The sequence below is a fragment of the Capricornis sumatraensis genome, chromosome 19 (genome assembly GCF_032405125.1).
Source record: "Capricornis sumatraensis isolate serow.1 chromosome 19, serow.2, whole genome shotgun sequence".
Lineage (NCBI taxonomy): Eukaryota > Metazoa > Chordata > Mammalia > Artiodactyla > Bovidae > Capricornis > Capricornis sumatraensis.
In genome coordinates this window covers 49,119,321-49,143,446 of record NC_091087.1, presented here as the reverse complement: position 1 = coordinate 49,143,446, position 24,126 = coordinate 49,119,321, and the positions used below count along the sequence as shown (strand labels likewise).

At 37.7% G+C, this 24,126-nt stretch overlaps 1 protein-coding gene across 1 annotated transcript in view; it reads left to right on the top strand.

The window, feature by feature from the left end:
• HEATR5A (HEAT repeat containing 5A) overlaps nucleotides 1-24,126 on the top strand; it is an 81,509-nt gene that overhangs the window by 3,995 nt on the left and 53,388 nt on the right. The window contains exons 4-12 of the mRNA XM_068991102.1: nucleotides 1,770-1,919; nucleotides 2,581-2,755; nucleotides 8,980-9,140; nucleotides 10,389-10,644; nucleotides 11,235-11,390; nucleotides 12,782-13,032; nucleotides 14,037-14,148; nucleotides 18,570-18,722; nucleotides 19,687-19,786. Coding sequence (XP_068847203.1) covers nucleotides 1,770-1,919; nucleotides 2,581-2,755; nucleotides 8,980-9,140; nucleotides 10,389-10,644; nucleotides 11,235-11,390; nucleotides 12,782-13,032; nucleotides 14,037-14,148; nucleotides 18,570-18,722; nucleotides 19,687-19,786 — 1,514 coding nt within the window. The remainder of the gene's footprint in view (nucleotides 1-1,769; nucleotides 1,920-2,580; nucleotides 2,756-8,979; nucleotides 9,141-10,388; nucleotides 10,645-11,234; nucleotides 11,391-12,781; nucleotides 13,033-14,036; nucleotides 14,149-18,569; nucleotides 18,723-19,686; nucleotides 19,787-24,126) is intronic.

Here is a 24,126-nt window from a genome sequence, read left to right as displayed (position 1 = left end):
AAAAATTAATAACATTACTATGAAAATGATATTGATGTTAGCTTACATACAGTAGCCTTAACTTTCTGAGATATACAAACAGGTACTATTTTTTGAGTGTTTACTCTGTGCTAGGCACTGTGGTGAATGATTTCCCCACAAGGGCTTATTTACTGGCTCTGTGGGATTCATCTTATCCTCGTTTTATTTTATTTATTTTTGGCCATGGTATGTAGCATGTGGGATCTTAGTTCCCGGACCAGGGATTGAACCAATGCCCCCTACAGTGGAAGCCCAGAGTCTTAACCACTGGACCACCAGGGAAGTTCCTTATCCTCATTTTATAGTTGAAGAAATAAGTAAGAACAGTTTAAAGTCACATCGTTGCCAAGGTTCAGAGCCAGGATTCACACCCAGATCTTTCAAAATCTGAATCCAGACTTTAAACTTCTGAGTTAAAATACTCAGGCCAATAAATGATAAAAATATTCTGAACATTTACTGTGTGTCAGGCACTGTTCTAAGTAGTTCAGTTCAGTCACTCAGTTGTGTCCAACTCTTTGTGACCCCATGGACTGCAGTACCACAGGCCTCCCTGTCCATCACCAACTCCTGGGCTTTACTCAAACTCATGTCCGTTATGATGCCATCCAACCATCTCATCCTCTGTCGTCCCCTTCTCCTCCTACCTTCAATCTTTACCAGCATCAGCGTCTTTTCAAATGAGTCAGTTCTTCGCATGAGGTGGCCAAAGTATTGGAGTTTCATCTTCAGCATCAGTCCTTCCAATGAATATTCAGGACTGATTTCCTTTAGGATGGACTGGTTGGATCTCCTTGCAGTCCAAGGACTCTGAAGAGTCTTTTCCAGCACCACAGAGTCTTCTCCAAAAGCATCAATTCTTTAGCGCTCAGCTTTCTTTATAGTCCAACTCTCACATTTATACATGACTACTGGAAAAACCATAGCTTTGACTAGATGAACCTTTGTAGGCAATGTAATGTCTTTGCTTTTTAATATACTGTCTAGGTTGGTCATCTTTTCTTCCAAGGAGTAAGCATCTTTTAATTTCATGGCGGCAGTCACCACCTGCAGTAATGACATGTAGTAATTCATTTGATCCTCACAACAACCATTTAACAGATAAAGAAACAGATTTGCCCAAAGACATGTAGCTAGTAGGTGGCAGACCATGCACTCTTACCATGTTACCTCATTTATAACAACCATTTATTGAATGCTTAACAACATGCAAGCTTTGTGCCTGGTACTTCCATATAATTTCATTTAATCTGCATGTCAACCCTATGAAATTTGTATTGTACTGTAGTATAATATATATTAATACAAATAGCACTTTAAAATAGTAAACACTGGGAATTCCCTGGTGATCCATTGGTTAAGATCTGCCTAGCAGTGCAGGGGACTCAGGTTCGATCCCTGGTCAGGAAACTAACATCCCATATGCTGCAGAATGGCTAAGCCCTTGTGCCTCAACTACTGAACCTGTGCCACAATTAGAGCATCCTCGCACCACAGTGAAAGATCTGCGTGCCATAACGAAGATCTGATGCACTCAAATACATAAGCTTTTTTTAAAGGAAGCATTAAAAAAATAGTAAACACTGTATAAAATAGAAATTATTCATGTTTTTTAATGTCAGAATAGGTTGATTAGTTTGTATAAAAATCCTACTATTTCTCTAATATGTGAGATAAATTTCAATGCTCATGCTGTTTTTCACAGTGAGTTTTTATTCCTGATCCTTAAATTTTTTCCTCTTTGATAGTCACAAGGTCGTTATGAGATTATGTTGAGTCTGCAAAACATACTGAATGGACTGGGAGCTGCTGCTACCCCTTGCCACAGAGATGTTTATAAAGCTGCTAGATCTTGCTTAACAGATAGATCCATGGCTGTTCGTTGTGCTGCTGCAAAGGTAAAACAGTCTAATAAGCAGAATTTGTAAAAATTAATATAAGGACAACTTAATCAGTTAATCCCAGTGAAAACACTAGTAACCGCCACATGATCTCAGAGCTGCTACCTTGGTATTGAGGTGAGACTGTCTCATTTTAACATATGAGGAAACCAAGGCTGCAAGGCTTATGTGCATTTCCCAGGGTTCTTAAAGTAGTTAGCAGCACATTGTCAGAAGTGGGGAGATCAGCCGTCAGGCTCCTAAGTATTCCTTCCATTCCACTGTCCTTCCTCCCTATGGGTGTGTAAAATTTACCTGTAAGGTTTGTGTTGTTTGAAAGTGACCTTTGTTTTTATCATGCTTTCTTAACATAGTGGGTTAGACAGTTAGTGTTTATGTTGGAATTAGTCTCACAACTGCTCATAGTCAACAGATAGCTTCTAAAGACATTTTTCATACCCCACTGAATTAGAAATGGGTCTTTGTGGACACATTGCTTTTATAGCGTAATTATCATGGCTTTTAGTAAGTATTCACTTGTCCCTGCAGTCATTATTTAGAGACTTTGGATTTGTGTATTCTTTTTGTTAGCTCTTGATAGGTTCTTCAACTTACGTATATCTGAGCCTGACATTTATATTTTGTTTTTCATTAATTTCTTTTTTTCCCAATTGAATAGTGTCTCCTTGAACTTCAGAATGAGGCCGTCTTTATGTGGAGTACAGACCTGGACAGTGTGGCAACACTATGTTTTAAATCCTTTGAAGGCTCCAATTATGATGTGCGGATTTCAGTTTCAAAACTACTAGGCACGGTGTTGGCTAAAGCCATAATTTCTAAACATTCAGGAGCAGGTAAATTTATGTAATTGTTTTCATAATGTCTTCCATAACTTTTTCCCTGTTGACTTAAACAAACATACGTAGCATTACTGGGACCCATTATTACTTCTGAAAAGAGGCAGAATATCATACAGAGTTTGGAAACATTCAAAGTCCTCAGAGTTCCTATTAAAACAATTTAGGGAAAGTTTGAGGAAAAACTTAAAAGAACTCTTAAATAAATGTGCTTTGTTTAGTCGTTGTCTTCCTCTACACCATGGCCTTTTTTTTTTTTTTTTTTTTTTGGTGTAAGTTAATTGTGGAGTGTTACTCAGTAAGAAATAAGATCTGCTTCTTGAGAATTTTGTTTTAAGCAGCGTGCATCTGATTACATACATTTGGTTTGCCATCTTCTAGACTGGTATAAGGGAGCAATGATGTAAATAATTCCAAACAACAGATACTTGAAATTTGCTATATTTGGACAGTTTAGATAAGTTGCCAGGGATTTACGGAATCTTTTAAAGTTACTTCTTGAGAACTTAAAGGTTCATACCTTCATTTCCCTTGCCCATTCATTGTCCCACTTTCCTAACTGACTATTTTATACCTTCATCTTCTCCTATATTACTTTCATTTGATGGCCTGTCTTCCATAGGCTCCCCCTACTAAATCTACCACCTTCCAACATCTATCTGCATATGCTCCACTGTTATCAAGACTTTTCCCCTGTTACCAAGATGAATTATCTTCTGTTAAAGCCTTATGTTCAGTATGTATTAGAGCTCATCCGCTCACCTGCTTGAGGACATAGCTGTAGGAAGTCTCCCCTCTCCTACATCAACTTTTCCCTTTCTGTTGGTTCATTCCCTATAAAACATGCTTTTCTCCTCCCTCTCATCTTTATTTTATTTTTTTTCCCCCTCTCATCTTTAAAATAATTTTTTTTTCCTTGTGTCTTCCCAGCCAACTAGAGCCTCATTTCTCATGCCTTTGCAGCAGAGTTCCTCAGAGGGGTTCCTGATACTCAGTTTTTAGTTTCTCTCTTCTTTGAAACACACTTCAGTTAAGATTTTTCCTCAGTTGTCTGTCAAAAACTATTTTTGTTAAGGTCGTCAATGACCTCCATGTTCATCATTTATTCAGTAAATAAACAAGTATTTATTGAGGACTTATACCAGGCCATAAACTATCCTCAGCATGTAAGAGGTGTTATTGAACAGAACAGATTAAAAGCCCCTGACCTTTGCAGCTTCCATTCTAGTTTTTAGTCACGCTGAGCCAGTGGGCAGTTCTCTGCTGTCTTACTTGACAGCAGCAGTCAGCTTTCAGCAACATTTAACTCAGTTGATCTTCCTCTCATCCTCTTTTCACTTGCCTTTTAGGGCCTCATACTGCCTTGGTTTTCTTTCCTCCTCTGTGGAAATTCCTTTTCAGACTTTAATGATTTCCTTATCTTCTCAAAGAAGTCACCGATTAACCTAGTCCTTGATCTTCTCTTTATGTGGGCTCACTCTTGTGATCCCAGCCAGTCTCTAAGCTTAAATACCATCTGTGCATCAGGGGTTCCTGGATTTATGTCTTTAGCCCACACTTCTCTCCTGGACACTGAACTCTCATACATACCTGCCTGTTTGAAATCTCTGTTTGAATGTCTATTTGATGTTTTGACTTGTCCCAAGTGAATGTTTGATTTCCCCTCCCCGATATGTACATGTATATTCCTGCTCTCCTTGCAGTTGCAATCTTGCTAATCTAAGTTGATGACAGCTTCATCCATGTAGGTATTCAAGCAGCAATTTGGAAAGTCACCTTGAATCATCTTTCTCAAACTCAGTACCTATTCTGCTTATCAATATTAAAACTATCTATACTTGGGGCTCCATGGAGAAGTGGCTTATATGGTTGGGGCAACAACAATCTGAGAATGAGCCTGGGACATCTTGTTATGCCAAAAAAGTAGGGGACGTCCAATGGCCAGCTTTCTGAAGATACTTCCTCTGGTCAAATCCAAGACAATATTAGAATTAATAATGATAGAAATAGATTATAACATCTTAAATAAAAAAGGAATCTATGAGTCCGTAATGAAAATAAATAAATAAAGGAGAAGGGAAAGGTCTATTTTTACAGTGGAATGCCAACCAAGAAATTTAGAAGTAATGAATGTTAGATAATGACCTTTTGCAGTCATTATAGGAATAGTTCATGCAGATAAGAGTCTTCAGTGCATTCTGAAATGGGTTAGAGTTTATTTATAGCATCTTAAAGTATCACTACACACGCGGCATAGTGATAATAAAGAGAAAAATGGTATTTTACAGTTGATGAGATTGACAGACACCGGTTTCGTGTATTTAAAGATAATACCACCAATATAGGGACAGACTGACATCAAACCTGACATTCTTTCTGATATTATGTATTGAGAAATCTTACAGTATTACTTACGCAGTTGAGAGCTTTTCTGTAACTACAACTAGCCATATATGTAGGCTTCAAAAATGAGAAACTGATAAGGAAGATATGGAAGCTAGGAGAAGGGTACATAAGAATTTATTTTACTCTTTCAGCTTTTTTGTGATTTTGAAATTTTTTCTAATAAAAAATTTAAAAACTATATAAGTATGTATACCAAGACTCCTGTTGTAACTACCTTGATCTAGCCTGTTATAAGCTACCATCACCTCTTGGTTGTACTACTAAATCCTCCTAACGTTTTGGTTTTTTCTGCTTCCACCTTTGCCCCTCTATAGTCTTCTCTCAGCACAGAAGCAAAGTGACAGATGCTGTTACTGCTTTGTTTGAGGGTCTCCACTGGCACCTCCCTTTACTCACATCATCATTATAATAATTGACAAGGTCCTGTATCTTCTGCTCTTGCACCATCCTCACACCCTGGCCTGTCTCCTACCAGAGAACTCACTGCACAAAAAAGATATCTGCTCTACATTTTTGTGTGGCTTTTAATCACTGTCTGACATACTATTAATTGACACTTCGTCATTTGTTATGTTTATTCTTGTCTCTCTTCTAGAATTTATGATCTGTGAGGGCAGGGATTTTGTACTGTTCACTAATGTTTCTTTCCATGTACCAGTATAGATTTTCATCTGTGTCATCCTTAGGCTGAGAAATTTATTTTTTGTTCATCTTGACTTGGATTCAGTTCAGTTCAGTCACTCAGTCGTGTCCGACTCTCTGTGACCCCATGAACCGCAGCACGCCAGGCCTCCCTGTCCATCACCAACTCCCAGAGTTTACCCAAATTCATGTCCATTAAGTCAGTGATGCCATCAAACAATCTCATCCTCTGATGTCCCCTTCTCCTTGCGCCCTCAATGTTTCCCAGCATCAGGGTCTTTTCAAATGAGTCAGCTCTTCGCATGAGGTGGCCAAAGTACTGGAGTTTCAACTTCAGTATCAGTCCCTCCTATGAACACCCAGGACTGATCTCCTTTCGAATGGACTGGTTGGATCTTCTTGCAGTCCAAGGGGCTCTCAAGAGGCTTCTTCAACGCCACGGTTCAAAAGCATCAATCCTTCTGCGCTCAGCTTTCTTTATAGTCCAACTCTCAAATCCATACATGACTACTGGAAAAACCATAGCCTTGACTAGACAGACCTTTGTTGACAAAATAATGTCTCTGCTTTTTAATATGCTGTCTAGGTTGGTCATAACTTGCCTTCCAAGGAGTAAGCATCTTTTCTTTTTGTGGCTGCAATCACCATATGCAGTGATTTTGGAGCCCCCAAAAATAAAGTCAGTCACTGTTTCCCCATCTATTTGCCATGAAGTGATGGGACCGGATGCCATAATCTTAGTTTTCCAAATGCTGACTTGAATTAATATAAGTTTATTTTGCCACTGCCTATGACTTATGTTGATAATGAGGATCAGAGCTTGTGACCCTCATATTTTCAGAAGAATGAAAGGGTGAAAAAAAATTTTTTTTTTAAAGGAGATACTCACAGGGAGAAACTCAACTGTGTCAAACTGCAGACAAAGTTAAAACATTCTGCCTAGCTAGGCTCTTAATTATTGCAGCCTATCCTGGAATGTGAGGTCAAGTGGGCCTTAGAAAGCATCACTATGAACAAAGCTAGTGGAGGTGATGAAATTCCAGTAGAGCTATTTCAAATCCTGAAAGATGATGTTGTGAAAGTGCTGCATTCAATATGCCAGCAAATTTGGAAAACTCAGCAGTGGCCACAGGACTGGAAAAGGTCAGTTATCATTCCAATCCCAAAGAAAGGTAATGCCAAAGAATGCTCAAACTACTGCACAATTGCACTCATCTCACATGCTAGTAAAGTAATGCTCAAAATTCTCCAAGCCAGGCTTTAGCAGTACGTGAACCATGAACTTCCAGATGTTCAAGCTGGTTTTAGAAAAGGCAGAGGAACCAGACATCAAATTGCCAACATCTGCTGGATTGTGGGAAAAGCAAGAGAGTTCCAGAAAAACATCTATTTCTGCTTTATTGACTATGCCAAAGCCTTTGACTGTGTGGATCACAATAAACTGTGGAAGATTCTGAGAGAGATGGGAAAACCAGACCACCTAACCTGCCTCTTGAGAAATCTGTGTGCAGGCCAGGAAGCAAGAGTTAGAACTGGACATGGAACAACAGACTGGTTCCAAATAGGAAAAGGAGTACGTCAAGGCTGTATCTTGTCACCCTGCTTATTTAACTTCTATGCAGAGTACATCATGAGAAACGCTGGGCTGGAAGAAACACAAGCTGGAATCAAGATTTCTGGGAGAAACATCAATAACCTCAGATATGCAGATGACACCACCCTTATGGCAGAAAGTGAAGAGAAACTAAAGATCCTCTTGATGAAAGTGAAAGAGGAGAGTGAAAAAGTTGGCTTAAAGCTCAACATTCAGAAAATGAAGATCATGGCATCCGGTCCCGTCACTTCATGGCAAATAGATGGGGAAACAGTGTCAGACTTAATTTTTTTGGGCTCCAAAATCACTGCAGATGGTGACTGCAGCCATGAAATTAAAAGAGGCTTACTCCTTGGAAGAAAAGTTATGACCAACCTAGATAGCATATTCAAAAGCAGAGACATTACTTTGCTGACTAAGGTCCGTCTAGTCAAGGCTATGGTTTTTCCAATAGTCATGTATGGGTGTGAGAGTTGGACTGTGAAGAGGGCTGAGTGCCGAAGAATTGATGCTTTTGAACTGTGGTGTTGGAGAAGACTCTTGAGAGTCCCTTGGACTGCAAGGAGATCCAACCAGTCCATTCTAAAGGAGATCAGCCCTGGGATTTCTTTGGAAGGACTGATGCTAAAGCTGAAACTCCAGTATTTTGGCCACCTCACGCGAAGAGTTGACTCATTGGAAAAGACTTTGATGCTGGGAGGGATTGGGGGCAGGAGAAGAAGGGGACGACAGAGGATTAGATGGCTGGATGGCATCACGGACTCGATGGACGTGAGTCTGAGTGAACTCTGGGAGTTGGTGATGGACAGGGAGGCCTGGCGTACTGCAATTCATGGGGTCGCAAAGAGTTGGACACGACTGAGCGACTGAACTGAACTGAACTGAAGGATTGACTGAGAAGTTTTAGTAAATATTAGCTTTGATTTCTTTAGAGACTGAGGATGTAAGAAAAGTTGTACTTGGAATTGATAATTTTTAAACAACATGATGTGGTGTTTGCTTTAAAGTTTCATTAAGAGTTATAGAGCACTTAGAAAGATAAAATTATGAATTTTGGCCTTTTTAGTATTTCAAAAGAATTTTCAAGGTGTTGTATAAGTGTTTTCTGTTTATTCATTTGACTGTGCCAGGTCTTAGTTGCGGCGTGTGGGATCCAGTTCCCTAACCAGGGATTGAACTTGGACTGCTGCACTGGGCACATGCAGTCTTAGCCACTGGACCACTGGAGAAGCCCCTATAGCATTTTCACTCTTGGAGAACTAGGGCAGTTTATTTATGTTTCCCCTTGTTTTAGAAGACTGTTAGCCTTTTAACTTGAGGGCAAGAGAGGAGTAGGTCATAATCTCAAAGTGGCATAGACTTTAAGATGTCATTGACATGGTACATCAGAGTCCATTATGATTTGGCCTCTTAACACGTTTGTGACTTTATGTGTTACTGTGTGTAATGTCCTGTAAATTCTGCCTTTTGTTTTATTTTTAGTTTTATTTTCTTTTCTGTTAACGTGCTGTTCAAGATTATGCATTAAAATTTAGTCTGTAAAACAAAATTACATGTTTTGTTTTGTTCTTTGTTATAGCAGCCTCACGTCAGAGCATTCGCAGAGTATCACTGGAGGAAGTTCTGGAATTACTAGGAACAGGGTTTCTACGTGGGAGTTCAGGATTTCTTCGAGCCAGTGGAGATATGCTGAAAGGAACCAGTTCAGTCAGTAGGGATGTTCGAGTTGGAGTTACTCAGGTTAGAATCACAAACCAGTATCTAAATCTAATTCTCAGTTGCCCGTGATGAAAGTTTTAGTATCTGACTCCAGGCAGAAGTGATACTGTGCTAGGTCACCACTTATGCTCTCATGTTTATAAATAGATGTGGTGAGGCCAAAGAAATACTTTATAAAAAAGCTAGATTATAAGTAAGAGAAGCCTGTTTATACAAAGCCAGCGAAATAGGCTATTGCAGTGTATTTTCAGTTCGTAATAATGGGAGACTTGTTTATTTCCTTTGAAATGTAAACATTTTTTTGTTTGTTTCCAGGCCTTGGGCTTCCATGTGTCTTGTGTTTTCACATGTTTTCCATTGTGTTTTTGTATGCTTATAGAGTTCAGATTTAACCTGTTAGGTACATGATATTCAGCGTGGGCAATATTATATTTCTATCTAATATGGTTTCTACTTCTAAATAAAGATTACAGAATTGTAATTTCTTTAAAGGCTTAAATTCTTGGTCCTAAATAAAACTTAAAAAGCTAAACCTTGGGAAAAGGGTCTTTGAATAAGAGAATATAGAGGTCTTTGGATTCTTTCTTTGAATTTTCTTATTTTCTAAATGCCATTGTGGTTCAAAGCAAACACACACATATATGTTTTTTTAATTCACATATAATCCTCATCGTTTTATACTGTATGATATTAGAGTTCATGAAAATATAATGTCCCAGCATAACTAAACTGTTTTTAAAAAACAGATTACATGAGATAACTACTCTCTGTATCTCTAGAGTAAGGCAAACCATTAACATTCATGAAGATAAAGAATAGTGATTCATCACTATAAACTTTCTTTTCTGTTTTCTAGAACTGAACTCTCTTAGAGTTATGGTATTAGACCATAGTTAATTCTTACATTGTGTTTATTTGTTTGATTTGGGTTTTCTTCTTCAGAAGGTTAAAGAGCTTGAATACTTTGTTCAGAAAAGTCACAGGCAAGTTTTACTGGTTAGCTAGCTACATTGGCTGTCCTGAAACCTTGCAAGTCTGACCAAAATAAAACACAGGCAGCATAAATGAAATCTCAGTTGAAAGACTAGGTACTTCAATTTTGGCTTAACAAGCAAAAAATTGTACAATATTTGTATAGCTAAAGTGGCTACACAAATGAGGAAAAACTAAAAAATATTAATAAATTCTGCATATTTCATGGAAGATAAGACATTAATATAGAATTGAAATTATTTCATTTTGAAGATAAAACTCATTTCTATTTTTTAGGCTTACGTGGTATTTATTTCAACACTAGGAGGAGCATGGCTAGAGAAAAATTTTGCTGCCTTTCTTTCTCATATCCTAAGCCTGGTTTCACAGTCACACCCTAAGGCCACCCAAACTCAGATTGATGCTGTCTGCAGTCGCCGTTGTGTTTCATTTATCCTTCGAGCTACTGTTGGAGGCCTTCTTGGAGAAAAGGCTCAAATTGCTGCTGCTAAGGATATTTGCCAGGCTATCTGGAAGTTAAAGAAAGTTATGGGTATGGATCTCCTAAGACAGTCTGTTTTAAAACAGTGCTAAAGAAATTGTGGCTTTGGAAAAGCTGGACTGGTATATAATTATGTTAATACAAAAGAAGCTACTTTTATAATACAGGTCAGTTTTTTCAGAGTAGAGCAGTCTATGATAGATGAGACATAAATTATCTAACTTGATAAGAACTATTATATAGATGTCCTGATCTTAGAGGATGGTGGGTAATAGTTCCTTAGAATTCAGAGTCTCTCTATACAAGTTAAGATACATTCTCTTTAAAACAGTTAGTTCATCTCAGTTCTTCTACTGTCCGAAGTCCACTCTGCTTATGGAGTTCTCCCTTTCAGGGTCACTTGCTAAAAGAGTGATAAGGCATCTATAATCAGCTTGCTTGAACTAAATTGGTTATATTAGTTCAGTTCTTTCTCTGTAGATGCAAGTCCCATTTTAGTATTTTAGTTACTGCCTCAAGGATTTAATATATATCAAGTGGAGGTATTTTTTACCTTTATATGTTTCTACTCCTAATACTTATTGCCTGTAATACATTTTAATAAAACAGCGATGCCTAGTTAATTTTCCTATTTCTATCAGATGCTGTAATGAGTGATGGTAATTTGGAAACCCGGCTTGGCTCTGCAGATGTAGCTGCCAGCCAGCATATGCTGGTGTGTGCTTTACAAGAACTTGGAAATCTCATACACAGTCTCGGCACCACAGCTGCACCTTTGTTACAGGATTCCAGTGCAGGTATCTGTTGTTTGTGACTAGTCTGAATACTTTGTTTTCACTTTTCCTTTTAGACAACTGTTCTCTAAGAAAGAAAAGCTCCTTCATATCGCTCATTTATTATAGATTTATTAGGGTCATTTTACAAGATATATATAATCAAGATTATATAAAATATATATATATTTGATTTTTTTTTTCCTTTTAGCTTTTGTAGCTAAAGGTTGTTCTCTAGGTCTCTTCCTTACTCTAACCCCCTTTCTGGAGATATTTAAGATAACATGGAAAAATGGAGAAGTAATCCTGAACTTATATCTTTCATCTGCAGTGAAAGTATTAGTTTCTATATGGTACATGTAATTTACCTCCTCAAAGGTCTTCTAAGCATTCTCTTTTCTTTCTCTTTGAAAATTATTGAGAGATAATTCACATACTATAAAATTCACTGGTTTAAAGTACACAGTTCAGTGGTTTTGGCGTACTCACAAAGTGGTACAAACCCCACCACTGTCTAATTCCAGAATGTTTTCATCACCGCAAGAAGTCCTAAATGACCCATTAGCAGTCATTTTGCATTTCCTCTCCTTCAGCCCTGATAACCACTAATCTATTTTCTGTCTCTGGATTTGTCTGTTCTGGACGAGACTTAATATAAATAGAATCATATAGCATGAGGCCTTTTGTGACAGGCTTCGTTATGTAATTACTATTAAAATTATCTTTAATGGCTTTTGTCCTTTGACTGTGATACACAATTCCTGCTGCCTAGAGCTTACATTATATTTGGTTTGTATGCAATTTATTGTAGGGCATATATTGGTTAGGTAGCAGTCGACATGAACTGTTACACGTTACGATGAAGGTATATGTTGAATTGTAGCAGTACAGACTTTCTCCTTCCTGGTGGTAGCATTTGCATTTCATTGTCTTCATAGTGGTTTAGTAGCCTTCTGGGACCTAGTGAAGCCTTGATTTTGTTCAGCATTTTGTTCTCAGATAAGAGCAATATAGTGGATAGGGAGAATACTAATTACATAGATAAATATGCCAGAAAGGACTTAAAAGGAAGCTGACCTAAGATGTGACATTTCTTCTCAACATGTTTTTGTTATTAATTTCTAGTACCACATTAATGATCTCAGATCAAGTAAGCAGAACATTGGCTTATTTAGGAAATAAAACTTTCCTTTGTCTACTGACTTAATTTAAGCCAATTTTCATGTGATATATTAGTAGAAGTAATTCTTAGGTACAAAAAATTATAATTATGTATCACTTAATTTTTAAAATTCTGACTGGCTTTTGATAAAGATAATATATATTAAATCCATGTGGCCGCTTACTCTTTTCGCTCTTTGATGACAACTTTATTTCTGTAGCTGAGTCATTGTTTGTTTATTCCATCCTTGCAGGCATCCTTGACAATGTCATTTCAGTTACTGTTCATCCTAGCATTTCCGTTCGACTAGCAGCCGCATGGTGTCTGCACTGCATTGCTGTGGCACTGCCTTCCTACCTGACGCCACTCTTAGATCGTTGCCTCGAAAGGCTTACTGTGCTTAAGTCTTCACCCGAAGCAGTGACTGGCTTTAGTTTTGCTGTGGCAGCTCTGCTTGGAGCAGTGAAACATTGTCCCCTAGGAATTCCTCATGGAAAGGGCAAGGTAACGATTTCATTCTTCACGTATGATAGTGACATTTCAAGCATTTCCTAAAAGCCATCATTGTCTTCCTGGGTGTCACCCAGGAAGAACCATTCAAGACAGGTTTCTGAGCTATCAGCTGTGCTACTACCTAGTGTTAAGTATCATTAATGTAATAACTGTGAAAAATGAAGGGATAGTTAAAAATATCATATCCACACTTAAACAGGAGTTGGTTTTAGTGCCTTTTGTTAGAAATACCTCCAGTTAGTAAGATACTTTGTTCCTGAAGGCTTTTTTCTTTTTTGGGGGGGTTATATATTCAGCTCTGCCATTCCCTTCTCCAGGGTATCTTCCCAATGAAGGGATCAAACCTGGGTCTCCCTCATTGCAGGCAGATTCTTTACCATCTCAGCCACCAGAGAAACCTATATGTATCCTATAAGCATACATTATCCATAAATGTGAAATATCCTATTTCTCCCTTCTTTTGTTTTAAAACACTATTTCTTAGACTTTTAAAATATAATATTTTAAATTAATCCCACTATGCTGTGAAACTGCTTCATTGTGAAATTATTGAATACTTTTAACTATGGTTATGTAGTATACTACCTCTGGAAAGACTATTATCAGCCTCAGTAGTGTGCAGAACTTTAAAGTGAGTTTCCTGTAATCAAATTTTCTTTAAAGTAAAAGTCAATTTAAATTTTAGGCAGCTTGAACAGTTGTACAATGTTTTCTTGTAAACTCTACAAAGAATTACAGGGTTGCTGTGTACAGAATTAGGGTTGCTGTGTACAGTCTAATATACCAGTGTTTATCCTGGGAATCTGACGTTTTCTTTGTTTCCTTTATGACATTGTCCTATGGTATAGTGTATGTGAATGATTATCTTTTATCATGTACTTTTATTACGTGTAAGAATTAATTTTTCAAGAGATTGTTTTTATTAGTTGCTATCATTTGTCATTACCTATAAACTGATATACTTGTTTTTACTGTTTTCTTCTATACATCAATAGATTATTATGGCATTAGCAGAGGATTTGCTGTGTTCCGCTGCTCAGAACAGTCGCCTTTCAGCTCAGCGCACACAGGCCGGATGGCTGTTGATTGCTGCGCTGATGACCTTAGGTAACAGTTTTGTGGAGGGCTTATAAAACTACAAACTACGTGGTGTTTTCTGAATATAAATATTCTAATGTATGATTTAATAAGACTAACTTAAAGTTGGATATATACCAGAATTTAAATATTCATATAAAAATTTTTCTCCTAGGAGTCACCGTAAGAAACCATATACTTCTTTTATCTAATTCTCAGAATGTTTTCAGATGTCTTTATTTGAAATTCTCTTTAAGACCAGTTTATGAGCCTTAGTTAGGATAAGCCAATTTGATCAGCTTTCACACTTAACTCTGGTTTTTCCAAAAATCATTCATATCTATCCTCACGAAAAAAATTTTTCCACAATTTAAAGATAGGCAAGAGAACATATGATAGCCCATGAATCCAATTCTGTAATTGTTCTGAGAATCAGTGACACTAATAAGGTGATTACATTGATGAGGATAGGGCACATTTAAATTATATTTATTTAAAAATTAGTAATTATTCTATGATCATGACTATTATATTTACATCCAATAACTTTAAAACTCAGTTTTATGACTTTATTAAAACTATACTCTAATTTTCTTTTTATACTTGTTTGGTTTAGTTTTAAGATATAAAACTTGATGGGTTTGACCAGCAAACCATTTTGACACTTCTGAAGTAATTTGATCTAAAAGGAGCTCAGTTAAAATAAGCAATCATAAATGAAGAGCCACTGTAAGTAATGTTTTTGAGGTGATTAAAAAGACTTACTGGACTACATCAGAGTTCAGCCTATGGGCCAAATCTGGCTTGCTGCCTATTTCATACAGCCCATTAGCTAAGAATGGTTTTTCTGTTTTTCACAGTTTGAAAACAAAAATAGAGTGTTTTGTGATACATGAGAAATACATGAAAGTCAGTTTTCAGTGTGCATAAATAAACTTTTTGTTAAATACAACCACCATCGTTAGTTTACATATTGTTTCTAATGTTCAGGCCCTGCAGTGGCAGAATTGAGTAACTGCAGCAGAGATGGTATGGCTTTCAAAGCCAAAACTGTTTACTCTCTGGGCCTTAATAGAAATGCTTGTTTGGCCCCATGGTTTCACAATGTGATGGGAATAATGTGGTCAAGCTTTTATTTACTTCTGTCTAGGTGTTTCCTGCCTGCCATATGGATTGTTCTTGGTTAATTAAAAAAGAAAATAAACTACTTAATAAGTATAATGTTTTAATGAACAAAAGCTTTCAAAACAGGGTAATCCCATTGGAAGAAGACTACAAGAGAGCCTTTATATAAGGGATTAGGGCATCCTGTTTTGTGCATATTCATATTCAACATACCAAAAGGATAAAAAAATTAATGTTTTTTAATTGTTTTCTTGGGCTTTAAAAAAAATACATTATTCTTTCACTTTATTATCTGTTTTTAGAGTGTGTTGCTGTCCTAATTTCAAAGATGAGTGAGATTTTGCTTTTAGGTATCATTATAAACTCACAGATTGTTATATATTTATGTGTTTCAGTCCATTGCAGTCATTATTCCTTTGATCCTCCAATTGTCTTTGGGAGCCCCTGCTAGTTGGTTCCTGTGTCCTTTTTTTTTTAATTTTTGGTTGCACTGGGTCTTTGTTGCTGTGTGAGGGCTTTCTCTACTTGCAGCAGGTGGGGGCTACTCTCTAGTTGTGGTACATGGGCTTCTCATCACAGCGGCTTCTCTTATTGCAGAACACAGGTTCTAGGTGCATGGGCTTCGGTGGTTGCAGCACGTGAGCCCAGTAGTTGTGGGTCACAGGCCTTAGAGCATGCGGGCTTCAGTGGTTGTGGTGCACAGGCACAGTAGTTCTTCCATGACACGTGCAGTCTTCCCCGACCAGGGACCGAACCCATGTCCCCTGAATTTGCAGGCGGATTCTTATCCGCTGTACCACCTGGGAAGGTCCCCTGTGTCCTTTTAACATGAACGTAGTGTTCTTTTGACAACATCTTTATTTTTGACATGACAAGATGTCTCAGCTTTTACATCACAGTTTCTGCTTCAGCTTACAACCAGTTGTTTCTCCAAGGAGCTCTGATTATATTTGGTGGAGTGGAATTTAGGTGACAGTCTGTATATTGTCACCCTGCTTATTTAACTTCTATGTAGAGTACATCATGAGAAACGCTGGGCTGGAGGAAGCATAAGCTGGAATCAAGACTGCCGGGAGAAATATCAATAACCTCAGATATGCAGATGACACCACCCTTATGGCAGAAAGTGAAGAGAAACTAAAAAGCCTCTTGATGAAAGTGAAAGAGGAGAGTGAAAAAGTTGGCTTAAAGCTCAATATTCAGAAAACGAAGATCATGGCATCCGGTCCCATCACTTCATGGGAAATAGATGGAGAAACAGTGGAAATGGTGGCTGACTTTATTTTTGGGGGGCTCCAGAGTCACTGCAGACGGTGATTGCAGCCATGTAAAAGATGCTTACTCTTTGGAAGTAAAGCTATGACCAACCTAGACAGCATATTAAAAAGCAGAGACATTACTTCGTCAACAAAGGTCTATAAAAGATGCTTACTCCTTGGAAGTAAAGTTATGACCAACCTAGACAATATATTAAAAAGCAGAGACATTACTTCGTCAACAAAGGTCCGCCTAGTCAAGGCTATGGTTTTTCCAGTGGTCATGTATGGATGTGAGAGTTGGACTATGAAGAAAGCTAAGCGCCAAAGAATTGATGCTTTTGAACTGTGGTGTTGGAGAAGACTCCTGAGATTCCCTTGGACTGCAAGGAGATCAGTCCTCGGTGTTCATTGGTAGGACTGATTTTGAAGCTGAAACTCCAATACTTTGGCCACCTGATGTGAAGAGCTGACTGATTTGAAAAGACCCTGATGCTGGGAGGGATTGGGGGCAGGAGGAGAAGGGGACGGCAGAGGATGAGATGGCTGGATGGCATCACCGACTCAATGGGCATGAGTTTGGGTGGACTCCAGGAGTTGGTGATGGACAGGGAGGCCTTGCGTGCTGTGGTTCTTGGGGTCGCAAACAGTCAGACACGACTGAGCGACTGAACTGAGTGCTTTATTGATTTTTGCCTGGCAGTTTTAACACCTCTTATGCATTTTCAGCATTTCCTTCACCATTTATAGTTTTCATTGTCATTTTTAATATATTCACTGTTCTGAAGAACCTAAACTCAGGTAGACCACATTTAAATTTATTTCTCAAATGTGAACATTTTTAACCCCTTTGGCTGCACTTTTCAGTTTCTCTGATGCCATATTAGTACCTCTGATTCAATTGCAGGCATCTACATGTGTGTTTGGTTTTTGTTTGATCCAGTGTTATTCTTGGTGTGAATAAACTTACTCTTGTTTAACTTTGTTATTACTATAAACTCACATTTGTTAACTTACTTTACATACACTTCTGAAATAAATTATCCTCATACCTCTCTGAAAAGTGATGCTACTTTCTTCACTGTTGAGTTAGTGAGATATCTTAAGGGCAGATACTATGAAACTTTTTGTTAACTGTGGATATTCTCAGTGACAGCATACCTGCTTTGTTTTTTGGTGTGTGACTAAATTTTGCATTCAGAATTTTCTCTGTTCCCACAGCCCACTGTATATGAGTGTGCCTGTGTGCACAGTCACAGAAACCTTTAAAGTCACCTATTCCTAATTGCCTTATTCCAGTTTCCTTATTTTATCCCAGTCCTAGGATGTTTTTAGTACTACTTCCTCAAAGAAAGTAATAAGCAAGGAGTGAATATGGCTTCTTTTACTGTATTCAGTTTATAAATATTGCTCTGAAATCTTAAAAAAAAAATTTTGCCTTTGGATTTAATCATGTCTGATTTTTGACCTGGAGCAAGTTGCTATCAAAAGTTAGAATTAGGGTACTTCCCTGATGCTCTAGTGGTTAAGACTCTGAGCTCCTAGTGTGGGTGGCCCTGGGATCGATCCTTCGTCAGGGATCTGGATCCCACGTGCCACAACTAAGACCTAACACAGCCAAATAAATATTTTTTTAAAAGGATTACTCTCAGGATGCAGTGTTATTTGTTACCAAAACAGTAGTACTTTGCATTTATGCAGGCACATTAGTTTTTTAGGCTTAATTTAAAGTGTATCTGTTGTTTGGCTCAGGACAAATCTTTGGAGATAAACAGTGCAGGTTGGTCTAGCTTCATTTTACAGTTCAAAGAAATTTTGAGGCGTAAAGAGGTCACAGCAGTAGTAGAAGAGCAGACCCCAGAGCCCAGACTTTGCTGGCAGTTCCTTGTTTTTCCTCTCTCTACTCCAGTGCCTTCAGATAGTCAGTGATCCAGTAGTACATTTGTTGGAACTAGAGGGACAAAGTAATCCAGCAGTAGTGGATTCAAATATGTTTCTTTTAAAAGGGAAGGGGTTTAAAGAGGAACCACTTCGGGTTCTTGTACAAATGACAAGTTGAATAAATTGCAGGTCCTGCGTTTGTCAGTCACCACCTTGCGCGAGTACTGCTCTTGTGGAGGTGTGTCTTCCCAGTGTCTCCTAAAGACCTAGAAACAGAAAAGAGCCGAGGAGACTCCTTCACATGGCAGGTAACCTTGGAAGGACGCGCTGGTGCTCTCTGTGGTAGGTTGAGTTTAGTCTTTCTCTCCCTTTCCTCTGGCTTTTTCCATCTTTTAACTTCACATATACGTGTATGTTTTAACTTGAGGGGGAGAATCTGCTTCTGGTGATTTTTGTTATTGAAATAATTGATTTGTTGGCAATTACTGTAACAGAAGTATGATGTAAAAAAACAAATTTAAGCATTCTTCTCTTTGGGATATTTTATTATAATATGATCTACCTGAGAAATGTCAAGATTGCTTTGTGTTAAGTGGGCATTCATTTCCCTTTTCAGAAAAACTAGGGTTGAAGTTAATTAATATCGACTAAGTATGGTTTCTATTTAGCTTTTTATATATGTGAACGTTGTACCCTTCTACAACACACAGACCATTAAAAATAGTATCCACATTGAAAATTTGAGCTAAGGAAAAGACATGGAAGCACAGACTTTTTTCTGAAGCACATTTTCTTAAAAAACATCTTTTTTAAGAGTAAAAATGACATGAATAAACAAAACCAAAATCAGTGCTTCCTTGAATCTGAGTCTAAATTTTAAATATTCATTTTTTTCTATATATGTGATAACTCCTAATGAAAACTTGTATGTTTCAGGTAACATCTGTAAAACCTAACATGCCGACTTAAATTCAGCCAGGTTCCTCAGAACTAGTGTAGAATTGGTAGACTTGAAGGTCTGCTTTGAGTTTAAGGGCTGAGTAAAACCCCAAGAAAGCAACATTTTGTTGATTTGGTTTTCGGTCTCCTTTAGTAAGTCTAGGAAGTTTGATTTTGTTTTTCTGTTTTTTCAGTTTCACTAGAAGTAGAAGCCACTAGGTTCCTTTTTTTACTAGAGTTTCAAGAATTTTTTTGGTTTTCACACATTTCTTTATTCTTAAAAAAATGTGAATGCTGTACCAAAATTGAATGCTTTCTTTCATGCTTCATTACATTCTGCTAAGTCAGGGTCTGTTCTGTTTTTCAGCTATCAAGAGCTTTGTCGCCCACTGCGGTGATCTCCTTACTGAGGAAGTAATGCAGCATCTTCTTCCACCACTTCCTTGCGCTGTGGATTTGCTAACTCAGTAAGGATCTGCTGTTTAGATTTGATACAGATTTTTAATAGCAATCCTTTACCTGCTGGTTATGTAATATTTTATGAAGTACATTAATGAGGCCAAGTTTCTGTAGTTGGTGAATGATTTTCCATTTGTAGAGGAAGGCAAACATTTAGCTACATGATTTTTTATTTTTTTAGGGTAGGCTCTTGAAAAATACATATTAAAAGGAAAGGAAAGTTACTTGGTAGATAATGTATCTTCCTTAGTTACATGATTTTTTTTTTTTTAGGGTAGGATCTTGAAAAATACATATTAAAAGGGAAGGAAAGTTACTTGGTGGATAATATATCTTCCATACAGTCAGATTTAACCAAGAAAGTGTATATTAAGCCTGTTAACCTTTTCAGGTATGCATTTTATTGGTTTGCTAGTGCTGTTCTGTGTTCTTAAGAACCAGATGTTTGTTAACAGTTTCAGTTTTTTGTTGTTCATATTTTTCATGTTTGATTTATTTTTTTAAAATATAATTTATGTCACGGTCACTAATAATTTCCCAATTAATGAAATGTACAGGTTAGGGAAAGATTTTCCAAAAAGTGTTTAATAATACAACATTTTATGTATGTGGCAAAATACTTGTGCAACTTCCTATGAAACTATAATTATTTTAAAGTACAAGGCTGAAGAAAATTCTAAAATAAGAAAAATACAGTTCAGGTTATGGCTTATGAAGCATAACAGTAAAGTGAACCCCTGTGAGTTCAGCTCAACTGGCGCAGAGGTTAATGAATGTTGGCGGTAACAGACTAGAGAGTAAATATCGTAGGCTTTTCAGTTCAGACAGTCTCGGTTGCGCTTGCTTAGTTCTGTTGTTGTAGCTTAAGAGCAGTCATAGCTCATCTGTGAATGAATGAACGCAGCTGTGTTCCAGTAAACCTGTATTAATAATAAGGGGAAGTGGGCCCAAATTAGCTATCCCTGGACTAGAACACTGATAACTTTTGAAGTTTATCTGTGTGCTCCTCTTTAATACCATTCTTTCTGCCCTACCTTTAGAGGTGATCACTCTCCTGAATTTTAGAGCTGTCATTTTCTTGCACTTTTCAAAAGTGTGCCACATGTACATGTTTCCCTAAACCGTTCCTTGTTTAGTTTTGCTTGATTTTGATCAGGCAGATGGCATCATATTGTTTCTGAGGCTTAACTTGTTTTACTCAACATGATATTTCTAAACTTCCTCTACATGCAAGTATGTTCTTGTTGGTTGCTGTGTAATATTTAATCGAATATACAGCAACTTACCTTCCTGTTCAGTGAAATAACCAAACTATTTTCCAAAATTTTTTCATATGTATATCCATAGTAAATGGGAGTAACTATCAATCTACTTGTTCACCAACACTTACTCGGATATCAACTCTTGTTTAATCCAATAGGTGTAAATTGTTATCTCATTATAATGTTCTATGTATCTGGTTCCTGATTGCTTTAAGTGTCATGCTGTATGTTTATTGTTCCTCACTATTTCTGTGAAATCCCTATCATGCATATATTTACCTATTTTTAGGTAAAATAATGATTTGATTAACAGACATTCTATTTTTTTTCTTGGCTGCACCGCATGTCTTATGGAATCTTAAGTTCCCTGACCAGGGATCAAACCTGGGCCCCGAAGACATTCTTAATTTAAATGTCAGATTTATCAGGCTTTTACTTCTTGGTTAGTACTTCCTACCTTTTGATTTATAAAATATTCCTGCATTGTTATAAACATACTTTTTTTTTTTCCTCTCTAAAATGTTTAAGGTTTTTGTCTTTCACATTTGTGTTTAATCAATCTGGAATTTATTTTTGTGTTTGGAATGACATAGGGTTCCAATTTCATTCTTTTTTAATATGGATAACACATTGTCCCATACTTTACTAAATAAATCCATGCTTCCTCTCTCTGGTAAATGCCAGAGCACAGTCTGTTTCTATATTTTCTTACCATATTCTATTGATGGGTTTGCCCATTTCGGTGCCCATACTACATTGTCTTTATAATAATAATAAATTTTAGTGTCTGTTAGGGCAAACTTTTTGGCCTTTTTCATCTTTAGGCATCAGTTCAGTTCAGTTGCTCAGTTGTGCCCGACTCTGCGACCCCATGAATTGCAGCACACCAGGCCTTCCTGTCTATCACCAGCTCCCAGAGTTCACCCAAACTCATGTCCATCGAGCTGGTGATGCCATCCAGCCATCTTATCCTCTCTTGTCCCCTTCTTCTCCTGCCCCCAACGCCTCCCAGCATCACAGTCTTTTCCAGTGAGTCAACTCTTCACATGAGGTGACGAAAGTATTGGAGTTTCAGCTTTAGCATCAGTCCTTCCAAAGAAATCTCAGGGCTGATCTCCTTTAGAATGGACTGGTTGGATCTCCTTCCAGTCCAAGGGACTCTCAAGAGTCTTCTCCAACACCACAGTTCAAAACCATCAATTCTTTGGCGCTCAGCTTTCTTCACAGTGCAACTCTCACGTCCATACATGACCACTGGAAAAACCATAGTCTTGACTAAATGGACCTTTGTTGGCAAAGTAATGTCTCTGCTTTTTAATATGCTATCTAGGTTGGTCATAACTTTCCTTCCAAGGAGTAAGCATCTTTTAATTTCATGGCTGCAGTCACCATCTGCAGTGATTTTGGAGCCCAAAAAATAAAGTCTGACACTGTTTCCACTGTTTCCCATGAAGTGATAGGACCGGATGCCATGATCTTGGTTTTCTGAATGTTGAGCTTTAAGCCAACTTTTTTGCTCTCCTCTTTGACTTTCATCAAGAGGCTTTTTAGTTCCTCTTCACTTTCTGCCATAAGGGTGGTGTCATCTGCATATCTAAGGTTATTGATATTTCTCCTGGCAATCTTGATTCCAGCTTGTTCTTCCAGCCCAGGGTTTCTCATGATGTACTCTGCATAGAAGTTAAATAAGCAGGGTGACAATATATAGCCATGACTTACTCCTTTTCCTATTTGGAACCAGTCTGTTGTTCCATGTCCGATTCTAACTGTTACTTCCTGACCTGCATACAGATTTCTCAAGAGGCATGTCAGGTGGTCTGGTATTCCCATCTCTTTCAGAATTTTCCACAGTTTATTGTGATCCACACAGTCAAAGGCTTTGGCATCAATAAAGCAGAAATAGATGTTTTTCTGGAACTTTCTTGCTTTATCGATGATCCGGCGAATGCTGGTAATTTGATCTCTGGTTCCTCTGCCTTTTGTAAAACCAGATTGAACATCTGGAAGTTCAACGTTCACTTACTGCTAAGCCTGGCTTGGAGAATTTTGCGCATTACTTGACAAGCGTGTGAGATGAGTGCAATTGTGCTGTAGTTTGAGCGTTCTTTGGCATTGCATTGTTTTGGGATTTCTGCGGGATAAACTGTCTTTAAGAGATCTCATTTAGCAGCCCTACAGCGCATGGGCACAGCTCAATTGCAGGTTCTTGTGTTGTTGTTCCCACTCTGATTTTAGCTCATTTTTTATTTCAAGCGTTTTATGATCGTTTATTTTGGCAGCTAGTGTGGGCTTGACCTTGGAAAAGTCTTTCTTCAAGTCTAGCAATGCAAATTATCTTTTATCCAAAATCTGAAGTGTATTTATAGAAGAAGGCCCTTTAGAGATTCTAATCTGCCCTACTTATAGTAGTAGAAATCCTTAGGAATAAGTTCTTTCTTTTATGTATTCATCTTATTTTCCTTAAATGGACGCACATGCACACAACCCTCTGAACTAAATTCTATTGTATTTAAACCAACTGAATGTTGCAGAATTTTTAAGAATTGTAATATCTTAGCGTCTTGCCAATACAATTTAAATATTTTTCGTGTAATCAGCCATAATCCCCCCCATCTTATTTTAGAGGAATACAAAAATACAGTGGATTTGTTTTTAACTTCCATAACTAAAAAATTCTCCCCTGGTTATATAAATGTTGTTTACTAAGGTGAGAGATAGTAAATAGAACCAACTTCGTTCTTTTTTTTTTTTTTTTCAATAAAATGACAAGTCAAAAATAATTATTTGCACTTCCCTCATGGCTCGGTGATAAAGAGTCTCCCTGCCAATGCAGGAGACTCGGGTACCCTCCCTCATTTGGGAAGATTCCCACATGCTGCAGAGTTACTAAGCCCATGTGCCACAATTATTGAGCCTGTGCCCTAGAGCTCGGCAAGTAAAACTGCTGAATCCCACACGCCTTAGAGCCCATGCTTTGCAACAAGAGAAGCCACCACAGGGAGAAGCGCACGTCCTGCAGCTAGAGAAAAGCCCAAGCAGCAGCGAGGACCCTGCACAACCAGTAAATAAATAAATGTTTTTTATTA